General features: G+C 38.8%; 1 protein-coding gene across 1 annotated transcript in view; it reads right to left on the reverse strand.

Annotated features, from left to right (window-relative positions):
* Positions 1–2,553: 2,553 nt before the first annotated feature.
* Positions 2,554–21,957, reverse strand: part of LOC103507076 (UNC93-like protein MFSD11) — a 43,911-nt gene continuing 24,507 nt past the window's right edge. Inside the window, exons 8-10 of the mRNA XM_017443164.2 lie at positions 3,655–3,790; positions 3,133–3,251; positions 2,554–2,997 (exon numbers count right to left, since the gene is read on the reverse strand). Coding sequence (XP_017298653.2) covers positions 2,946–2,997; positions 3,133–3,251; positions 3,655–3,790 — 307 coding nt within the window. The 3' untranslated portion in view covers positions 2,554–2,945. The remainder of the gene's footprint in view (positions 2,998–3,132; positions 3,252–3,654; positions 3,791–21,957) is intronic.

Consider the following 21,957-nt stretch of genomic DNA (forward strand, 5'->3'; position numbering starts at 1 on the left):
ACTAATTGAAAAGGTCAAACTTTCTTGACTTGGCGGGGCGGAGCGCTACCGCGCTCCTTAATTTCGTTTTTTTTTTTTTTTTTTTTTTTTTTTTTGCTGGCAGTTCCGGTTCTAATCTCATTCCTAGAAAGTGCCACGGTTATAGTAGGTAGTAGCTATCAAATAGGTAATTGATTGATAGTTGTTTTATCACGATCGGGTAGGTACCTATATCAACTTTGAAGTTTTTTTTTTCGTTTCAATGGACTTGAAAATAAAAGTTGCTCCAAGTCGACCATAATTTCGAGTCAAGGTGTTTTCAACCTTGCTACAGTTAAACCTAGGCCTTGAGAAAAGGTCTATGGCAAATTCAATGCTTAGGTCAAAATCTAAGTTCGACCCCCGGAAGTGGCATTTTTTGATAAAAAATTGCCATTTCTCCGGAATTTTAAATGAGAAGGTATAGTTTTGATTTCATGTTATCAATCTACAAGAAAAAATACTACATCATACCAAGTTTCAAAATTTTAAAAATTAAAAATCTCAATTAAAATTCCGGACTAACAATTTTAGGGTCTCCAACTGGAAAATAATTTGAGTACTGAATTTTGTACTTCAATAGTACTAAATAAGTACTAGATTCTCAAAACAGAATTCGACCCCTTTTTACCATCTTTTTACTATAATTTGTTCACAGGTCCCCCCCTCTCTCACTGCTCGAAGCTCTCACTATCACCGGTAGGTATACAGTATGTCTCAGAAGTCCTAGCGAGGGCCTTATAACTTTTGAACGGCTGGGAATTTTTAAGTTCTGTTTTTTTCTGAAGATAGGAAAAGGTCTATGGCAAATTCAATGCTTAGGTCAAAATCTAAGTTCGACCCCCGGAAGTGGCATTTTTTGGTAAAAAATTGCCATTTCTCCGGAATTTTAAATACCAAGTTTCAAAATTTTAAAAATTAAAAATCTCAATTAAAATTCCGGAAAAACGGCCTTTTTATATATATAAAAAAAATGCCACTTCCGGGGGGTCGAACCTAGATACTGTATAAGAAATGTTTTAAGCTGGAGCTGGAGAAATGTTTTAGTCGAAATTTTTACTTATCAACGGTGAACAGGGTGAACTGTGTAGTGTGTGCATGGTTGCCACTTGTCACTCTTGAAGCCTTAACTAGAACGGTCCGTATCGAACAGAGGGGAAAAAATATAGGCAGGTATTTTTTTTCCCCTCGATGCACAATTTTGAACAAAAATATTTTACCGAAAAATTACGAAATAGTACTAAATTTTAAGCCGAAAGTACTCGAGTACTAATTTTTTTCCAATAGTACTGAATCTAGTACTATAGTACTAGACTTGGAGTCCCTTCTAACAAAGTTCGATTGTTAATGAACCTGCATTAGATTTAGATTACCTATGTGAATGGATTTAATAGCTCCCTCTAATCTATAATCACTTGACTAATGGATTAAGTACCTACATAAAAGAAGGTTATAGGTAGATATTTGTAATAGTTATCAACTTATCACAGTATAGCATAGTAGGTATATAGGCCAATGTTAGGTCAGTGAACTGGAGAATACAGAACACAAAAAGTACAAAGTGGCTGAGGTGTAAGGCAACTTAAACCTTGAGGGAAAATGCTGTTCGAACTGCAGAAGACCTCGAAAAAAAAAGACATTTTCATGTAAAATTATTATTTTGCTATTGGGAGATATCCGTCATTTTGAGTTTTCCCACAGTAAACTGATAAAATGGTCTCGTTCTACAAAAAATGTCCATTTTTCGGAGAGATCCGTTCTTTTTCACTTACATAAGGCCTACTTTTCATTCCTACGCCCCGTCGACGTCAGAAATCTAGCGGAAAGATTGAAAAATAATGTTGGACTTGATGCTAATCGAGAGTCGCTTCCGGAATTTAGGACGAACAGATACGCCAGGAGGGGAAGTGAAGAGATACGTCAGGAGGGGAAGTGAAGAGATACGCCAGGAGGGGAAGTGAAGAGATACGCCAGGAGGGGAAGTGAAGAGATACGCCAGGAGGGGAAGTGAAGAGATACGCCAAGAGGGGAAGTGAAGAGATACGCCAGGAGGGGAAGTGAAGAGATACGCCAGGAGGGGAAGTGAAGAGATACGCCAGGAGGGGAAGTGAAGAGATACGCCAGGAGGGGAAGTGAAGAGATAAGCCAGGAGGGGAAGTGAAGAGATACGCCAGGAGGGGAAGTGAAGAGATACGCCAGGAGGGGAAGTGAAATGAAAAACACGTATCAACGCAGCGTCGGGTTTGCACGTAGGAATGAAAAACAGAGCTCGTATGTTACAATCACAAACAGAGCTCGTATGTTACAATCACAAACAGAGCTCGTATGTCACAATCACAATCAGAGCTCGTATGTCACAATCACAATCAGAGCTAATAGGTATGTCACAATCACAATCAGAGCTAATATGTCACAATCACAATCAGAGCTCGTATGTCACAATCACAAACAGAGCTCGTATGTCAGAATCACAAACAGAGCTCGTATGTCACAATCACAATCAGAGCTCGTATGTCACAATCACAATCAGAGCTCGTATGTCACAATCACAATCAGAGCTCCTATGTCACAATCACAATCAGAGCTCGTATGTCACAATCACAAACAGAGCTCGTATGTCACAATCACAAACAGAGCTCGTATGTCACAATCACAATCAGAGCTCGTATGTCACAATCAGAGCTCGTATGTCACAATCACAAACAGAGCTCGTATGTCACAATCACAAACAGAGCTCGTATGTCACAATCACAATCAGAGCTCGTATGTCACAATCACAAACAGAGCTCGTATGTCACAATCACAATCAGAGCTCGTATGTCACAATCACAAACAGAGCTCGTACGTCACAATCAGAAAAAAAAACCAAACAAAGCTACGTCAAAGCCATTCCTGTAATCTTACATATTCTGGCTGATCTCTCAAATTCAAGGCAGTGGTACTCCTGCAATGGACTTCTCAATTCGTCTCCGATGCAATCTCTTGGAGACACACCAAAAACCAAACACAGCTACGTCAAAGCCATTCCTGTAATCTTACATACTCTGGCTGATCTCTCAAATTCAAGGCAGTGGTACTCCTGCAATGGACTTCTCAATTCGTCTCCGATGCAATCTCTTGGAGACATACCAGAAGGATAAAGTTCCCAACAGAAGAAATCCTGTGAGACACAATAGTTGCGTGTGAAGACCAGCGAAGTTACTGCCCGTGAACGTGAGGGCGGAGAAGCAATTCTAAAAGTTAAAGAAAATTTTAATATTACAAAGCGCTCTTTATTTATTTAATTTTCTAATCGCACCATTCCCGCACCATCTTCACACTCTATCTCTCTCATCTTCCTTCTTGAAAGTTAAAAAAATGAAGTGAGAGTGGAAAAAAAAGGACTGGTATTACAGGGAACTGTCAACTGTAACAACGGAGATCTTATCGACCCTAATAAAATTGAACAAAGAAAAAGAACGAGATATTAAAAAGCAGATTTTAGAACGAACCTTGTCTGTTTAGGATAAAGTCTGTCCCGGGCGGGAATCAAACCCGCAATTTAGAGCTTACAAGGCAGATGCGCTACCTTCCAATTTCAATAGGTAAATAGAGACCTTATCGCCAAGTGAAAGAATAAGAAGAAGCTCTTCTTACCTTACAGAATAAGAATACAGCAAATGCTGATACGGTATCATTTGGAAATAGTTTGGCGAGTAAAACAGCTGTTTCATTGTTGTACACGACCTCCCCAATGTGCAACAGAAGACTGCCCAGGATTCCAAGGTATGCCCTGAAACAAGATGAGAAACTCGTGTTGACCCAGCATCTAGAATAGAATATTATACAGTAGAACCTAGATTATTTCAACTAGAAAATCCATTGTTTTTTTCTATCGTTCAAAGGATATTATCCTATCTTATCAGAGGGAAAGATTATAGATCTTTTCAACTACCCCCGGTCCCAATTAGTTGAAATAATCGAGGTTCTACTGTACCTTGTTTATCCTGCTGGGATCTAGATGGTAACTAGAAAATCCATTGTTTTTTTCTATCGTTCAAAGGATATTATCCTATCTTATCAGAGGGAAAGATCATAGATCTTTTCAACTACCCCCGGTCCCAATTAGTTGAAATAATCGAGGTTCTACTGTACCTTGTCAACTAGAAAATCCATTGTTTTTTTCTATCGTTCAAAGGATATTATACTATCTTATCAGAGGGAAAGATCATAGATCTTTTCAACTACCCCCGGTCCCAATTAGTTGAAATAATCGAGGTTCTACTGTACCTTGTTTATCCTGCTGGGATAGGACTGAATAGATCCTGCTGGGATCTAGATGGGAAGTATTGTGTCTCTTATTGCCCATCTGATGAGAGTCATACTACGGGATGGGCATGCTACGACACCCTAGATGGGAAGTATTGTGTCTCTTATTGCCCATCTGATGAGAGTCATACTACGGGATGGGCATGCTACGACACCGACCAGATGCTTCTAATGTACCTAGCAGTTGTTCCATCGCTACGAAATAAAAACGGCGGTGAAACACTAAAAATAATAATAATAATACATATTGCATACACAAATAATTACCAGGCGTTCATACAAATTATTTTCGTTTTTGTTTAGAATTTATTTTTTCATTTTTTTCATTTTTTTTTTTTTTTAAGTTTGATAGAGGGAACTGTAACTCCTAGGGTCTTGTCGTCCCAAAATTGAAGACAGAAGGAAGACAGGATAGGAGAAAGCCAGCCGTTCCGCGAGAACGAACCTTATCCCTTTAGGATAAAATCCGCCCCGGGCGGGAATCGAACAAGAAGTAAGTAACACTTAGGACTTACACAAAAAGCCCAATCTGGGGCTTAGGTGTAGGGTCAAACAGCCCAGAAAAGTCAGGTTAAACTTAAACGAATGAGCAAACACTTACGAGCTATGAATATAGGCCTTGTCATAGGTGTATCCAAATATGGAGGAATCGGGAAAGTTTAGGAAAGCTATGACGTAAGAGTACCGCGCTCACAGAATAGAGCACAAGTAGGAAATTAGGTAGGTAGGTCGTTATAGGTATTATAGGTAGGTAGTTATAGGTACTAAAGGTAGGTCGTTATAGGTACTATAGGTAGGTAGTTATAGGTACTGTAGGTAGGTAGTTATAGGTACTATAGGTAGGTAGTTACAGGCACTACAGGTAGGTAGTTATAGGTATTGTAGGTAGGTAGTTATAGGTACTGTAGGTAGGTAGTTATAGGTACTATAGGTAGGTAGTTATAGGTATTGTAGGTAGGTAGTTATAGCCGAACAGAGGGGAAAAAATATAGGCAGGTATTTTTTTCCCCTCGATGCACAATTTTGAACAAAAATATTTTACCGAAAAATTACGAAATAGTACTAAATTTTAAGCCGAAAGTACTCGAGTACTATTTTTTTTCCAATAGTACTGAATCTAGTACTATAGTACTAGACTTGGAGTCCCTTCTAACAAAGTTCGATTGTTAATGATCGAGTACTAATTTTTTTCCAATAGTACTGAATCTAGTACTATAGTACTAGACTTGGAGTCCCTTCTAACAAAGTTCGATTGTTAATGAACCTGCATTAGATTTAGATTACCTATGTGAATGGATTTAAATAGCTCCCTCTAATCTATAATCACTTGACTAATGGATTAAGTACCTACATAAAAGAAGGTTATAGGTAGATATTTGTAATAGTTATCGCATTAGATTTAGATTACCTATGTGAATGGATTTAATAGCTCCCTCTAATCTATAATCACTTGACTAATGGATTAAGTACCTACATAAAAGAAGGTTATAGGTAGATATTTGTAATAGTTATCAACTTATCACAGTATAGCATAGTAGGTATATAGGCCAATGTTAGGTCAGTGAACTGGAGAATACAGAACACAAAAAGTACAAAGTGGCTGAGGTGTAAGGCAACTTAAACCTTGAGGGAAAATGCTGTTCGAACTGCAGAAGACCTCGAAAAAAAAAGACATTTTCATGTAAAATTATTATTTTGCTATTGGGAGATGTCCGTCATTTTAAGTTTTCCCACAGTAAACTGATAAAATGGTCTCGTTCTACAAAAAATGTCCATTTTTCGGAGAGATCCGTTCTTTTTCACTTACATAACACAAGCCGGTGTCTTCGTGATGCCGGTCCCAAGCCCGCGGGTAAATAAAGAGGGTTGGCGTTAGGAAGGGCATCCACAGCTGTGAAGAACTAAAACCATATCAGTCTGTCATTAACTGGTAATTTAATTTAATTTATTTATTTGACGGGTCACAAAACCCAGCAATACAAAATTACATCAACAAGAACACAAAAAGAACAAGTAACAAAAACAAAAGTAAAAAATAAAAATAAATAAATAAATAAGTTTGAGACCTTCTACTTACCTACCATACCGCCGATTCCAGACATGAGGCCTGCAAAAGGCAACATTTCCACGGCTTTGGGAATCGCACGAGTAAATCCTAAACATGAGTTGTAGACGATGGTGAATATGTAGGAGAAACCTATAAAAACACAAAAAAATGAATACCTTAGGTAGTAAGTACCTCTAATACGAGTTTACAATACATGTTATAAATATCTACCTACCTACCTACCTACCTATTTTATTATTATTATTATTATTATTATTATTTTTAGAGTTTTGACAGGGGGAACTGTAACTGCTAAAGTCTTATCGTCCCAAAATCGAACAGATAAGGAAGACAGGATAGGAAAAAGCCAGCCGTTCCGAGAACGAACATTATCCCATCAGGATCAAATCCGCCACGGGCGGGAATCGAACCCGCGGCCTAGCGCTTACAAGCCTGGCCACAAAAAAGAGAAAGTAGGTAGGTATAATCAAATAATTACCTATATATATGGGCACCTGTTTTATTTGGATAAATAGATATACCAAATACCTACATACCTGTACGGGTCGTAAAAATAGGTGCATGTGTTAACTGTATTAGTGTGTACACACCTAAGGTATTTCCTTAATAAGACACCTAAGGTATTCCGTGGATGCATTTGTAACCATGTGGAACCCATTCTCATGTAAAATATTAATTAATATTAGATGAGATTCGAGATGGATTACCTAATATTGTAGACTTTATGACTCATCATCAGAATCATATGTGCAGGCACCTACATAGGTATTAGAGTAAGTAGGTAGGTATAATCAAATAATTACCTATGTATATGGGCACCTGTTTTATTTGGATAAATATACCAAATATATACCTGTACGGGTCGTAAAAATAGGTGCATGTGTTAACTGTATTAGTGTGTACACACCTAAGGTATTTGTAACCATGTGGAACCCATTCTCATGTAAAATATTAATTAATGTTAGATGAGATTCGAGATGGATTACCTAATATTGTAGACTTTATGACTCATCATCAGAATCATATGTGCAGGCACCTACATCTTAGGTATTTTTACTATAGATAGGTATTTATGTAATATATGCTGTAAATAAATCAGTCCGCGGAATAGATTTATGAAAAACTAAATCGCCAAAATCGGCCATTGAGCACCAAGAGAAAAACGAATAAACTGCTCACTCCGCGGAGTAGGTATAGGTACCTAGGTATGTACTTGATTTTTCAATGCTTAGGTACCACCTAGGTAGGTACATAATTGACCATATATGTACCTAGGTACTTACCTATATTGAAAAACATAAACAGCAGAATCAGAACATCTACTGACACGATGATTTTCCATCCTTTCTTGAAGGTCTGGAATGGGGATTCAATACTTTGGATCAACGCAGAATCCTTAGCTAGTTTCTTTTGGATTACAATATCGTTTGATTCGTTTCCTTTCTTGTCCAAGTCCAGCAAATCCTCTGAAAATACATAGAAACAATTAAAATAAAATGATTTCTTTTTAACAATCGATAAATATTTAAAAATTAAATTCAGATAAAAGTATGTAATAATATTTTCATCCGGAGAATTACGATGAAGAAGGTATCAAGATAGATGATGTCCTGAGTGATATCGAAAGCTCACCAATTAAAACCTTTTTAATCGTAATTGTTCTGATATTAATATTAAAATACTTACCTACATACCTATAAGCTAGGGACTCACAAAATACAGTCAAGGCAGCTCCCTCTGATAATATACCTATCTTTTGACGGAATTTTGACAACGCAACGATTGAATTTGTGTTGTTAGGTTAAAGATTAATAGAAAGTTATAATAAGTTAGGTGAAAGTTCAATTCTATCACACCAGAAATTATGATGTAGGTAGGTACCTATACTATGACCATGCTTCAGAGTACCTATGCATACCTACATGGGTTAGGTTTTGGTAAAAGTTTATTCAGGCCATGCCTTAGCTTAGGTTTTGAGTTTTTGATTAAGGCATTTTAATTGTGTTAATACAAGGACTCTGATTGTTATAGTTTGCCTCTGTAAATAACGTTTAATTTTGTTAATCCTGCTAGTCACAATTCAATACACAAAATTTCATGGCTTAACCTGGACTCGCACCACCAACCTACACATTCAAAGTCCTCCGCGGTAACCGCTGTACGACTGTTTTCAGAATTCGTTGAATTCGATTGCCTGTGGCGTTGAACAGCTAAAAAAGAAAATGATAAAGTATTATTTGATAATTTTCTATTAGCTTATCGTTTATCTTTTTGATTGTTTCACTAATATAGTTCCCGAAAGAATTGTTCGATTTTATTTTTATAATTTTATTTATTTTCAAGATGAGTGTTTCATTCCCGTTTTTAGCACTCAACCTTTGCTATTTATTTAGCAAGAGAAATTTCAGACTGGCATCCTCCCTGTATAAAGTCCCCCATCAGCTGGTTGTTCAGAACTGATTCTATAAGGATGCATCAATATCTATCGTGTTCTGCCGTCTAGGATCACTTCTATCGTTAGAGCCTTAGGGGATTCAGATTCCTCATGAATGCTCATTGCTACTTTTGAAGACCTCTGAGAATTTTGTGATTTGTCACCTAATTTTCTTGGAACCAAATCTGGGTGATGGTTCAAATTGTACCTCTGAATATCAATGTCGAATTCGGTGCCTTCAGGGTAGAAAATGGATTTCAGAATCCGTTCAAAGTGAGTAGGCGTTAGAGCCTTAGGGGATTCAGATTCCTCATGAATGCTCATTGCAACTTTTGAAGACCTCTGAGAATTTTGTGATTTGTCACCTAATTTTCTTGGAACCAAATCTGGGTGATGGGGGTTCAAATTGTACCTCTGAATATCAATGTCGAATTCGGTGCCTTCAGGGTAGAAAATGGATTTCAGAATCCGTTCAAAGTGAGTAGGACGGTCTACGGTCTCATTTGAGTTTGGAGTGGCTGCAATAAAAGAATTAATTCTGGTCATTTAAGATGAAATTTAAGGTAGGTATAAAAGAAAGCTTAAATACTTTTGAAAGACACACGGCACAAACTTCGATACAAACAATAATGTGTACAACACACTTAACTCTCCCACTCTCCGACTGTTTTATGAAATTTATTCAAGCTGTGTCCACACAGAGTCGATGGACAAGGTGGATCTATGTTGCCGAGGCAGTGTGGGCGGGTTTCAGTCGACATCGATCCACGGCCGTTGACTATGGTGTGGACAAAGCTTTAAATTTGAACAAACCATTTACGAATGACAATTTGTAATGAATTAATCAAAGCATTCAATAATTTATCAAGCAAAGTAGATAAATGGGTATTATCCTTCTGAGGTAATGCCACGTATTATCTACCTATTGAAACGATAACACACTCATGAGACCAAAGCAAGGCACCACTTCATTCAATGAGCAATAAAATTTAAAGATAAATAAAAGTAAAAAAAAATGTTCGACGTGTAACTAGGTAGGTATACTTAATATCTTGTGGCGCTCACAATAACACATACACTAAATACATATAATCTTACATGGAAACGCAGGTTCCCGTTTCCCCACAATTTCCATCTCTGAAGTATGAATAACACTTCCAAAATCTTGGCCAGCACCTGAGAGCTATGTCTAACTGATGAGCTCCAATCAGAACGAAACGCGTCTTAGGCTGCTCTCCTCAGGTGTTGGCTTAATCTTACATGGAAACGCAGGTTCCCGTTTCCCCACAATTTCCATCTCTGAAGTATAAAAAACACTTCCAAATTCTTGGCCAGCACCTGAGAGCTATGTCTAACTGATGAGCTCCAATCAGAACGAAACGCGTCTTAGGCTGCTCTCCTCAGGTGTTGGCTGTCTAGGATCAGCAAAAACCGAGACAAGTACGATTGTTGTCATATGGCAACGCTAGGCGCTAATGGGTTGTACCCCACCCAGACAATAAAATGGTATAACTTACCCTTTTCATAATGTGGAAGGAAGAGAAGGAGAACAGTTCCCAAAGTAACAACGACAGATACAAACACGAGAACCAAATTCCGTGTTTCGGCGTCAATATAGGTTTTGTCCGTGAAGAGAAAGTAGATGACCAAATTACCAATGAAGGCCCTGAGGAAGAAGAGAAAAGTTTGAATTGTCACGGGGTTATTTGGCCCGTGGCGAGAGGATAAATGAAAACACTTCGATTGAGGAAATTAATGAACAGTTATTTGTTTTATTCACTCTCCGACTGTTTTATGAAATTTATTCAAGCTGTGTCCACACAGAGTCGATGGACAAGGTGGATCTATGTTGCCGAGGCAGTGTGGCCATATGGCAACGCTAGGCGCTAATGGGTTGTAGCCCACCCAGACAATAAAATGGTATAACTTACCCTTTTCATAATGTGGAAGGAAGAGAAGGAGAACAGTTCCCAAAGTAACAACGACAGATACAAACACGAGAACCAAATTCCGTGTTTCGGCGTCAATATAGGTTTTGTCCGTGAAGAGAAAGTAGATGACCAAATTTCCAATGAAGGCCCTGAGGAAGAAGAGAAAAGTTTGAATAAAATTTTAAAAAGAACTACAGGTACTCTTTTCAGATTCTAAATACCTCCGAATAGGGAGTTGAAGAAAGAGTTTCGTATTTTAGGATCTAAATCAAATCAAATCATGAATCTGTCAGAATAAAGTTTTAAAAAGAACTACAGGTAGGTACCTACAGACTCTTTTCAGATTCTAAATACCTCCGAATAGGGAGTTGAAGAAAGAGTTTCGTATTTTAGGATCTAAATCAAATCAAATCATGAATCTTTGTGGTAAAGCAGAGAGATTTTTCACGACTTTGTGGGTATCACAGTATTACAAGTCTTTCATTTACTCAATCATCATAATTATCATCGCTCGTTTCTTTGACTTGTAATGACGCCACTGATCGCTACTCGATTAAAGTAGCTACTCACTTGTCCTCACGAGGCTGAGTGCATCCCGAACTCCAAGCACAGAGCCGAAAAAAACCTCGGCCCCACCGGGAATCGAACCCGGGCCTCCTACGTGCAAGCCTAGTGTGATAACCACTCGACCAAGGAGGTTGCAATGGCTAACGCATGTACCTACCTACCTACCGCGCTCAGGGGTGATTTATTATAATGAGAAATATTTATTAAGTTAATATTAATTCAAGATGAGCTAACTTGTTCATTTATTATTGAGACATTTGAACAAGATAGAATAGTATTCAAAATAGTCAAAGGTGATCCAAGACCCTGGGAGAATTAGAAGGAAAATGAAAGGTAGATCCCACCGCCAATAATAATCCGAGCGCCGGCCAAACACAGTCTGACGAGCCCCCCAGTGAGGAGCTCTCAGGTGCTGGCGAAATGGTTGATGGTTCTCCCACCACTTTGTGGTTGCTACTTCAGATCTTAGCTCACTGTATTTATTATGGTATAATGTAGTTATGCCGTCGAATGCACCAGGGCAAGGATAGGTAGGGTAAGTGTACCATTTATTCGCCCACCTAAAAAACGTACCATTTATTGGCCCACCTGTGGGTCTACGCTACATAAGTCTGAACTGGACGAACTTTTTCAAGATCCAATTTTATCAAAAGAAAGGGCTTAAAGAATGCTATCGAACCAGTGGTATTCCAAAATTGTAGTCATAAAAACAAAAATTAGAAAAATCAAAGTTCCTTCCTAAAAAAAAATTTAGTCGATTTTTGCTAAAATCTAACCGTTTTTCTTAAGGATTCATATTTACGCCTTAAGGTTTATACACGTTATTTACCGAGTTTGGACCTCGGTCATGGTCTTAGCTCGGAAGGTAGAGCGTCTGCCTTGTAAGCGCTAGGTCGCGGGGACGATTCCCGCCCAGAGCGGATTTCATCCTGAAGGGATAAGGGTCGTTCGCGGAACGGCTGGCTTTCTTCTATCCTGTCTTCCTTCTCTCATCGCTTTCGGGACGATAAGACCTTGCAGTTACACTTCTTCCTTCTATCAAAACTTTAAAAAAAAAAGCTCTACCTTCCGATCTAACTGATAATTACATCAGTGCTTACTTATACTGCTCGAATAGGACCTAAGAGCCCATGTAACCCAACAGTAGGCTACTACCATTAAACCATTATTCATTATTGGTATCATTTTTTTTGAAAATTGGACTCCCATCTTTTTTCCCGAGGGGTCTTCAATTGCTGATAAACAGAAAACAGATCATTAGGGGGTCAAAATTATTATTGAAAAGAGTACCGCTAACAATTGCCTATCCAATACTCGACTCTTGTTTCATAAAATTCACTTCAAGATGAGAAATTTGATTTTTATACAAAATTTTATAGAATATAGATGTTTGGCCAATGTCCAGCACCTACTGGAATGTCTGAAAGCTATGCAATATGTACCTAGTTAGGTAGGTAGGTACCTACATTGTTATTACTTTTATTATTATTATTATTATTATTATTATTATTATAGCAGTTTCTTTGTGTTATTATGTCACAAATTTGGTGCTCACTGCAGCATTGTAGGGTTTTCCCAATATCTCAATTATCCTAACATCCAATATGTTTACCTACCATGCTGGCACCGGTCGCTATGCGCATTTATATGTCATAGCTACTCATTTTCCTCACGAGGCTGAGTGGGCCCCGCAACAGCCAGTCACGGAATCAATCATTTGCATGATACAAATTTCTTGACTCCGCCGGGAATCGAACCCAGGTCTCCCGCGTGCAAGGCGAGCGCAGTGACCACTATACGCCATGGGCGCCATGGGAGTTTTGAGCTATTTGATCTCACCTCAAGATTAGTAAGGGTGAAGTAGGCAGTAAACAGAAAGCAGAAGCAAATTCCCATGAAGATCACGTTGATTCTGCCTCGATCCATGCTGATTGCTGATGTGGTCACTGTTCAATATACCTAATTCAGCAGTTTTTTGTGTCTGGTTTTAGATTTCACATTATCAATTTATCATTTCTGCGGGGTTTCTTTCATTGTAGGATTTAGGTTGTTGAGTGTTCGTTCCACGTGTTTTGTTCAAGTTTTTGACTATTTCTACGCCATGGGAGTTTTGAGCTATTTGAGAAATTTGATCTCACCTCAAGATTAGTAAGGGTGAAGTAAGCAGTAAACAGAAAGCAGAAGCAAATTCCCATGAAGATCACGTTGATTCTGCCTCGATCCATGCTGATCGCTGATGTGGTCACTGTTCAATATACCTAATTCAGCAATTTCTTGTGTCTGGTTTTAGATTTCACATTATCATTTCTGCGGGGTTTCTTTCATTGTAGGATTTAGGTTGTTGAGTGTTCGTTCCACGTGTTTTGTTCAAGTTTTTGACTATTTCTCCTGAATTCCATCAAAATTGGGTAAACTGTTCGAGAGTTATGGTGAACTTATCTTTAAGCTTTTCATATTTGTACTTCATCTAAAGCATGTAAGGCTCTACAATTTTGACAGTTTCCTCTATCAATTTATTGTGTTCTTTTTTTCTCTTATAGTTCTATCGTTAGAGCCTTAGGGGATTCAGATTCCTCATGAATGCTCATTGCAACTTTTGAAGACCTCTGAGAATTTTGTGATTTGTCACGACTCGTCCTTTGTACGGGACCACCACACACACATACACACAAACACACCCCCCCACACACACCACACACATCCCATCACACACACACCCACCCACCACCACACACCACATCCACCACACACATGACTCGTCCTTTGTACGGGACCACCACACACACACACACAAACACACCCCCCCACACACACCACACACATCCCATCACACACACACCCACCCACCACCACACACCACATCCACCACACACACACACACCACACCCATCACACATCCCACCACATACACACCACACCCATCACACACATCCCACCACACACACCACACCCATCCCACCACACACACCACACCCATCCCACTACACACCACACACACACCCATCCACCACACACACCCATCACACACCAACCACACACACCACCACACACACCCGTACAAAGGACGGGTCAACCACTAGTAGTGCTTATTTATACTGCTCGCATGCGACTGAAAAGTCCCTTTACTCCAGCAGTAGGCTACTACTATTATTGTGGTCAAATTCTCAAATTATATTAAGGATAAAATTCCATACCCACACACCACCACACACACCACACGTGTGTGTGTGTGGTGGTCCCGTACAAAGGACGGGTCAACCACTAGTAGTGCTTATTTATACTGCTCGCATGCGACTGAAAAGTCCCTTTACTCCAGCAGTAGGCTACTACTATTATTGTGGTCAAATTCTCAAATTATATTAAGGATAAAATTCCATACCTCGGCTGGGATTGAACCCACGCCCTCCTGTTTATCAGGCGAGCGCCTTGACCACTACACCACCAAGGCAGGTTTAATCTGAAATACATATACCTACTCGTAGCTCGTACATAGCTAATTTTCATTGTGCAGACTATTGAGGTACGATTTATTTAATTTAAGTACCTACATTGTCACCACCAAGGCAGGTTTAATCTGAAATACATATACCTACTCGTAGCTCGTACATAGCTAATTTTCATTGTGCAGACTATTGAGGTACAAGACATTTTCATGTAAAATTATTATTTTGCTATTGGGAGATATCCGTCATTTTGAGTTTTCCCACAGTAAACTGATAAAATGGTCTCGTTCTACAAAAAATGTCCATTTTTCGGAGAGATCCGTTCTTTTTCACTTACATAAGGCCTACTTTTCATTCCTACGCCCCGTCGACGTCAGAAATGGGGGGTAAAGATTGTGGAAACTCAACAAACATGACATCTAGCGGAAAGATTGAAAAATAATGTTGGACTTGATGCTAATCGAGAGTCGCTTCCGGAATTTAGGACGCGGCTTTCACTCGAACAGATACGCCAGGAGGGGAAGTGAAGAGATACGCCAGGAGGGGAAGTAAAGAGATACGCCAGGAGGGGAAGTGAAGAGATACGCCAGGAGGGGAAGTGAAGAGATACGCCAGGAGGGGAAGTGAAGAGATACGTCAGGAGAGGAAGTGAAGAGATACGCCAGGAGGGGAAGTGAAGAGATACGCCAGGAGGGGAAGTGAAGAGATACGCCAGGAGGGGAAGTGAAGAGATACGCCAGGAGAGGAAGTGAAGAGATACGCCAGGAGGGGAAGTGAAGAGATACGCCAGGAGGGGAAGTGAAGAGATACGCCAGGAGGGGAAGTTTGTTACAGTTCTTTTTTTTTTCTTTTTTTTTTTTAATCAATAAGTGCAGTTTGTCATAGATCGTAAGATTGTAAATTGTACTAAATAAACAATAAATAAAGTGAACTTTTGATAAGGTTCAGACCGGCTGGCTTTCACTTGTCCTGTTCTTCTCTCTTCGATTTCGGGACGATAACACTTCCGCTGTTACAGTTCTTTCTATCAATCATCTAAAATTATCGGATTTAAATTCAACCTACTGATATCTGAGACCTTCACAAGTAAGAATTGGGACAACCACATGTGACATAGTGGTTCTATCAATTATCTAAAATTATCGGATTTAAATTCAACCTACTGATATCTGAGACCTTCACAAGTAAGAATTGGGACAACCACATGTGACATAGTGGTATTTCAATAACAAAAGCAATGGGGGATCCATTCGTACATTGTCAAACGGTTAATAGAAGAAAGGAAACAATATTACAGTGGAACCTCGATATAACGAAGAAAAGTCGATTTCCCTTGTAGTGGTATTTCAATAACAAAAGCAATGGGGGATCCATTCGTACAGATGTTCTTGAAAGTATTGAGATTAGAAGAGCTCTGAAAGACAAAGACAAAACATTATTAAATGTCCAACTTGAAGTTAAAAACTCTCCTATTATTCAGTTTTTGTCGTCATGTTGACGGAGCCTGTTTTTGGTATTGTAAACGAGGCTTTATTCACTTCACCAGACACTTGGCGGTAATTTTCAAAAAATTTCAAAATTTTAAAAATTTGGTTTGATTTTCTTCTTTTTCATTTTTCTGAATTATTTTAAATACCTACTTCTTGTGCAATAGGTTCTTTTTAAACACTGAGGATGCCCGAAAGGGTGAAACTAGTCTGTAAGTTAAGTCATGTTACAATAAAATAAACCTATCAACCAAAACCAGTGAAGAGTAAAATTTATTTTCATATTTAGATACAATGATACATTCGTACATTGTCAAACGGTTAATAGAAGAAAGGAAACAATATTACAGTGGAACCTCGATATAACGAAGAAAAGTCGATTTCCCTTCCCTTCAGAGGCAAAAACCTCAGTACAGCGTACAGCGAAGTAAAAACAATAGATAAAACGAAATAATTTGGGGCACGAGCCCGAGAAAATTACCTCAGTATAACGAAATTGGTTGAATTTTAACCTCAGTATAGCGAAAGTAAAAACAGTAGATAAAACGAAATAATTTGGGGCACGAGCCCGAGAAAATTACCTCAGTATAACGAAATTGGTTGAATTTTAACCTCAGTATAGCGAAGTGATCAAAAGCGAGTAGAATTACCTCAGTCTAACGAAGTTACTCTGATTTTGACCTCAGTATAGCGAAGTGATCTTAAAACCGAGTAGAATTTTACCTCAGTTCAACGAAGTTACTCCGATTACAACTCAGTACAACGAAGACCTCAGTATAGCGAAGTAAATCGATATAACCAAATAGTTTCGAGTTTAACCTCGATACAACGAAAAATAGATATTACAAAAAACCTCGATATAACGAAATTTTGGGCATTTCCCTTGGACTTCGTTATATCGAGGTTTCACTGTAATATGACGGTATCTATACTAGTGGTTCTGTGAACTGTAGACCTCACTGCTCACTCAGATTCCTTTGCCTAAGCTAAGACTTTAACAATAACGTCCTCTCATAATATATCGACAATATTGTTGTTTAACTTGGTACCTATTTGAATTTTGGACAAATTTAGGATTTGGAAAAATGTCCTGCTTTGAAAAAATGTCTTCTGGGTAATCCTACGTATGAATAAGTAAACCTACGTAATACATAATTATGTATTAAAACAGAAATAAAACTATCTACACGTCTTATGTAGGTAGCTATATCTAAAAAAAAGAGGTGACACTATATAAAACCTGTCAATCACTCTAAAAAATAAAATTAAAGAATTTTTGATTTTGAACCTTTTAAACGAAACAAAAGATTTACCTTTGGTGGACATTGTTAGCTATTGAGGTAGGACATTGTTAGCTATTGAGGTAGGACATGGTCAGCTATTGAGGTAGGACATGGTCAGCTATTGAGGTAGGACATGGTCAGCTATTGAGGTAGGACAAGCTGGGCTCGTCCCTCCGGGAATTAATTAGCCCGTAGTTTATTCAATCGTGGTTAAAGAAAATCAGTACCTATGTACGTACCTAATTTGTTTAATAGGTGTTCAGTTTATTTTTTATTATTGATATGATTTTTGTTTTTACTTTGATGTAATGATTTAAAATCAAGACCAGAGCCCGTTCTCCCTTTATTCCCAGTATAAGTTTCAAGTCACCCATCCATTTATTGGCCTTGCTCGGCGTAGATGACGCTAAAAACGGTCTTAAAATAACGACTGAAGTGTTATCTATAAAAGTCACCCATCCAATAAATGGATCCAATAAATGGATGGGTGACTTAAAGGAATAAAAGGAGAACGGGCTTTAGTTCATAGGTCGTCGCGACAAATTTCAAGATCAGGGCTCATCTGTGTGAGAAAATGTGACAAAAATCCCCCAAAAAAAACAGTTTCTTTGGTTTTTTGGCTTTTTGTTTTCTGGAAAAAATTTGCACCACCACTTTCTTGTTCCTGGTAAAAAGACTTTTAATTTGATATGTATATATATATAGGTCGACCAGGTTTGGATAAGTCCTTCTATGGGGACAGACAGACCGACAGACGACACCGAAGCGAATACAATAGCCCTTCCCTTATACCTTTTTTTATTACTATCGTATCTAATAATAAAGGAAGGACGGGCTAAAAATGAATATATTTGTTTGTGTGTGTGTGTGTGTGTGTGTGTGTGTGTGTGTGTGTGTGTGTGTGTGTGTGTGTGTGTGTGTGTGTGTGTGTGTGTTTGTTTGATCCGATCGAACTTTATGTCTGGCCAAACCGCTCATCCAATTGCTATGAAACTCTGTCAACTTATTGCTTGCACTCCCGTGAAGGTTATAGGCTATTTTCCGGTTCGGTTTTGTTAAGCTATGTCGAGCAAGACCACTAAATGGATGAGTGACATGAACGGCCATGCCTTGAGGATATACTAGCAGAAATCCGGAATGAAGCGACGGGTTTCGACTAGCAACATAAAAATCATAAAATAAATAAATAAAAATACACGAGAAACGAAGCCAATACTTAGGGACTTTAGGGAGGTATGTTGATAGGTGGGTATTATTTATTATTACATACCGAAAAACCTGATATTCCAGAGTTAAAGCGGATTATTGAAGAAAAAAAACAAACAAAAACATAAAACAAAACTACCTAGGTATGAATTTGAAAACGAAAAACAGACGACTTGACACTCCGGCTAAACTGTGAATTCACTTATTATTATTTTTTATTGGTGACTTATGATGACCAAATGACTGTAATTTGATGAGTGAATGAATGATTGATGGTCCCTTGTTCAGGTGTTGGCTGATGAAATACTACTAATGCATTGACCTACATATACAGAGTGTTCATAAAGTCCGGGGGCCCCTGAATATTGTTTGAACGGCTAAAGATGAGAAGCTGAATTTTAGGATGGTGTTTCTAGTACTCTCCAAATTTATTATTACCTAACATTTTTATATATAATAGGCTAACAAACCTCTTTTGTTAGGTCATACCGGGTGGTAGCAGAGATAATCGGGCCACAGAATCCCGACACCCCCTCCGAGTTTCATTAGTCCGTCCTTCCTTTATTATTACAATAGTAATAAAAAGGTATAAGGATACCAGAGTTGGAAAAATTGTACTTGCAAGTACAAAGTACAAAGTACAAGTACTTTAATTGTACTTGGTATCGCAAGTACAAGTACAATGGAACTTGAGGCCATTGCCTGTGGGTAAATGGAAAAGGAAAATGCAAGTTGCTCTAGTTAGGCCGGTTCGATTCCCGCCCGAAGTGAACTCAGGCCTTGAACTATACGCCGCAAACTTGAGGCCATTGCCTGTGGGTAAATGGAAAAGGAAAATGCAAGTTGCTCTAGTTAGGCCGGTTCGATTCCCGCCCGAAGTGAACTGGGGGATTTTTTTCACATTTTCTCACACAAATGAGCTCTAATCTTGAAATTTGTCGCGACGACCTATGAATTTAAAGCGAGAAAGTTTTCAGATAACACTTCAGTCGTTAAACTAATCTTGAAATTTGTCGCGACGACCTATGAATTTAAAGCGAGAAAGTTTTCAGATAACACTTCAGTCGTTAATTTAAGACCGGTTTCAGCGTCATCTATGTTAAGCTACGCCGAGCGAGGCCAATAAATGGATGGGTGACTTAAACATTATACTTATTGGTAGTTAGATATTAGGAAATATTAAAAGGAAGAACGGGCTCTAGTCTTGATTTTAAATCATTACATGAAAGAAAAATAAAAAATCAAATCAATAATAATAATAATAATAATAATAAACTGAATATTAAACAAATTAGGTAGGTACATAGGTATTTCTTTAACCACGATACGAAAAACTTCGCGCGCGAGGGACGGCCCCCGCTTGTTTTTCTCTGTCCTGTTCTACGTGGTCCGCCCCCCCCCCCCCCCCCTGTCGCGAAAGTCGCCGATTTAAACAGCGGAAAGTGTTAGAAAATTATTTAGTTAAACTTTAATGAGAGAATGGTTGCTAGGGACGTGTAAAATATTGATATTGGTTGCTAGGGCAGATATCGATTTTTCTCGCCTAGGAAGGTAAACATACTTGGAGATTTTTCAGTGATAGGGAAAATCCTTGTCCCAAGAGAAGTGTCTACGCTGTCCAGAAAAATTTTCATAGAAAGCGGAAGCCTAATTTTTCTTGTGAAATTACAGAAGTTTTTTACGAAGAAGAATATTTAAGAATCCGCTAGAGAAGCTATATGATTTGTATTTAGGAAGAGAGATATTGTCCTGTTAAATTGTTGGAAAGTTTGATACAAGTTAGCTGGGAGCTAGCATCTATGGATCTTCACATTTTTCGACATCCTGTTCCTTATATTACATACCCCAGTTTATTCATGAATGCCCACTTACTGCTAACCGGTAGCCGGGTCATCAATTTCGGGAATTGGTTTTTTTCCCATATTTCCATTGGAATTACGAGGTTTTATCCAAACTAATCTCATTGGTGAAAAAAAAGCGGGAGTATTATTTGTATCAGCTAAGGCAGGTTTGGTATATCTCTAACCCGGATACTTTGAAATGTTTTCGGACTTGTGTTGTCGGTAGGTCCCTTCCGAAAACCCGTTGTACTTTTCGTCGGAAATTTCCAAAAGGAGCGAAGCGAGTCTCCAATTGTAAAACCAATATCTGACCCTCATTTATATCGCAATTATTCATATTCAGATAATAAATTATGACGAGCGTTATTCCTGGACCTTTTCAGGGAAATAGGTCGCATCTGATGTCTTGATAATAACACACACTTTAAGAGCTTACTTTAAGGTATGAGCCGACCCTAACTTGGGTATGAGGACAAATGAGTCCGTCGCAGAACTGGTGATGTGGTGGGCTCCGCCACTTGGAAGACACTGAGCCATGAGGATGTAAGTAGCAGTCGAAAAACTTGTTATATTATAAGTTGGTAATTCTAGTGGATAACGAAGAACCGGTTAACTCTTTTGGCACATCAGTTGACTGGAAGTCAGATTACTGACAGGAGATTCGAAGACTGTCGTACTCGAGCAATTTCCAGTAACTTGAATTCGCGAGCACAAATATTAAGTACTAACTATTATGGTATACAAATACGCGCAAAATAACTTTGACCTAATCTAATTGAGACCTTGTTTATAAGTGTTAACTGTCGGACAAACGAAACCAACCAGTTGCGCACGTAGCATTGCAGGATTCGGCGACCAAGCTAAGGGCGGGCCCGCATAAAATTTGAAGAAGACTTTGCCGACCAAAGAGGATAGGACAGGAAGGCAGAGACTAAGCGACAAGCCCCTGGCTTTATTCTGAAACGTCAAGGGAGATAATTTGGAGAATTTTTGATTAGAAGTAAAATCCCGCAAAAGAAACTTGAAACTTTCATCCATTAGTAAATCTTTCAAACACAAATTCGTTGATCCAGTCGAAAAGGCGGCCCCATATCGAGGGGATGTCCTAACGGTTCGGATATCATTCGAACCACCCATCGGAGGCGTCCACCGGCATGGGTCTAAACAGTTCGCCCCCCCCCCCCCGCTCCCCAGTTTGCACTACATGGCTCTTCCGCCCCCCCCCCAACGCACTTTGACGTCACCTTACGAACAAACTGGCTGAGTGGGGTGTATACATCGGCTTTACAAACTGAGTTTCCTTCACAAATGAGGATGGTTGTCCCCAAAAGTCCTTGAATTGTTTACCCGAAATCATACGAGCATAGTTTA

Source organism: Diaphorina citri, unplaced genomic scaffold (genome assembly GCF_000475195.1).
Source record: "Diaphorina citri unplaced genomic scaffold, Diaci psyllid genome assembly version 1.1 scaffold285, whole genome shotgun sequence".
In the NCBI taxonomy this organism is placed as follows: Eukaryota; Metazoa; Arthropoda; class Insecta; order Hemiptera; family Psyllidae; genus Diaphorina; species Diaphorina citri.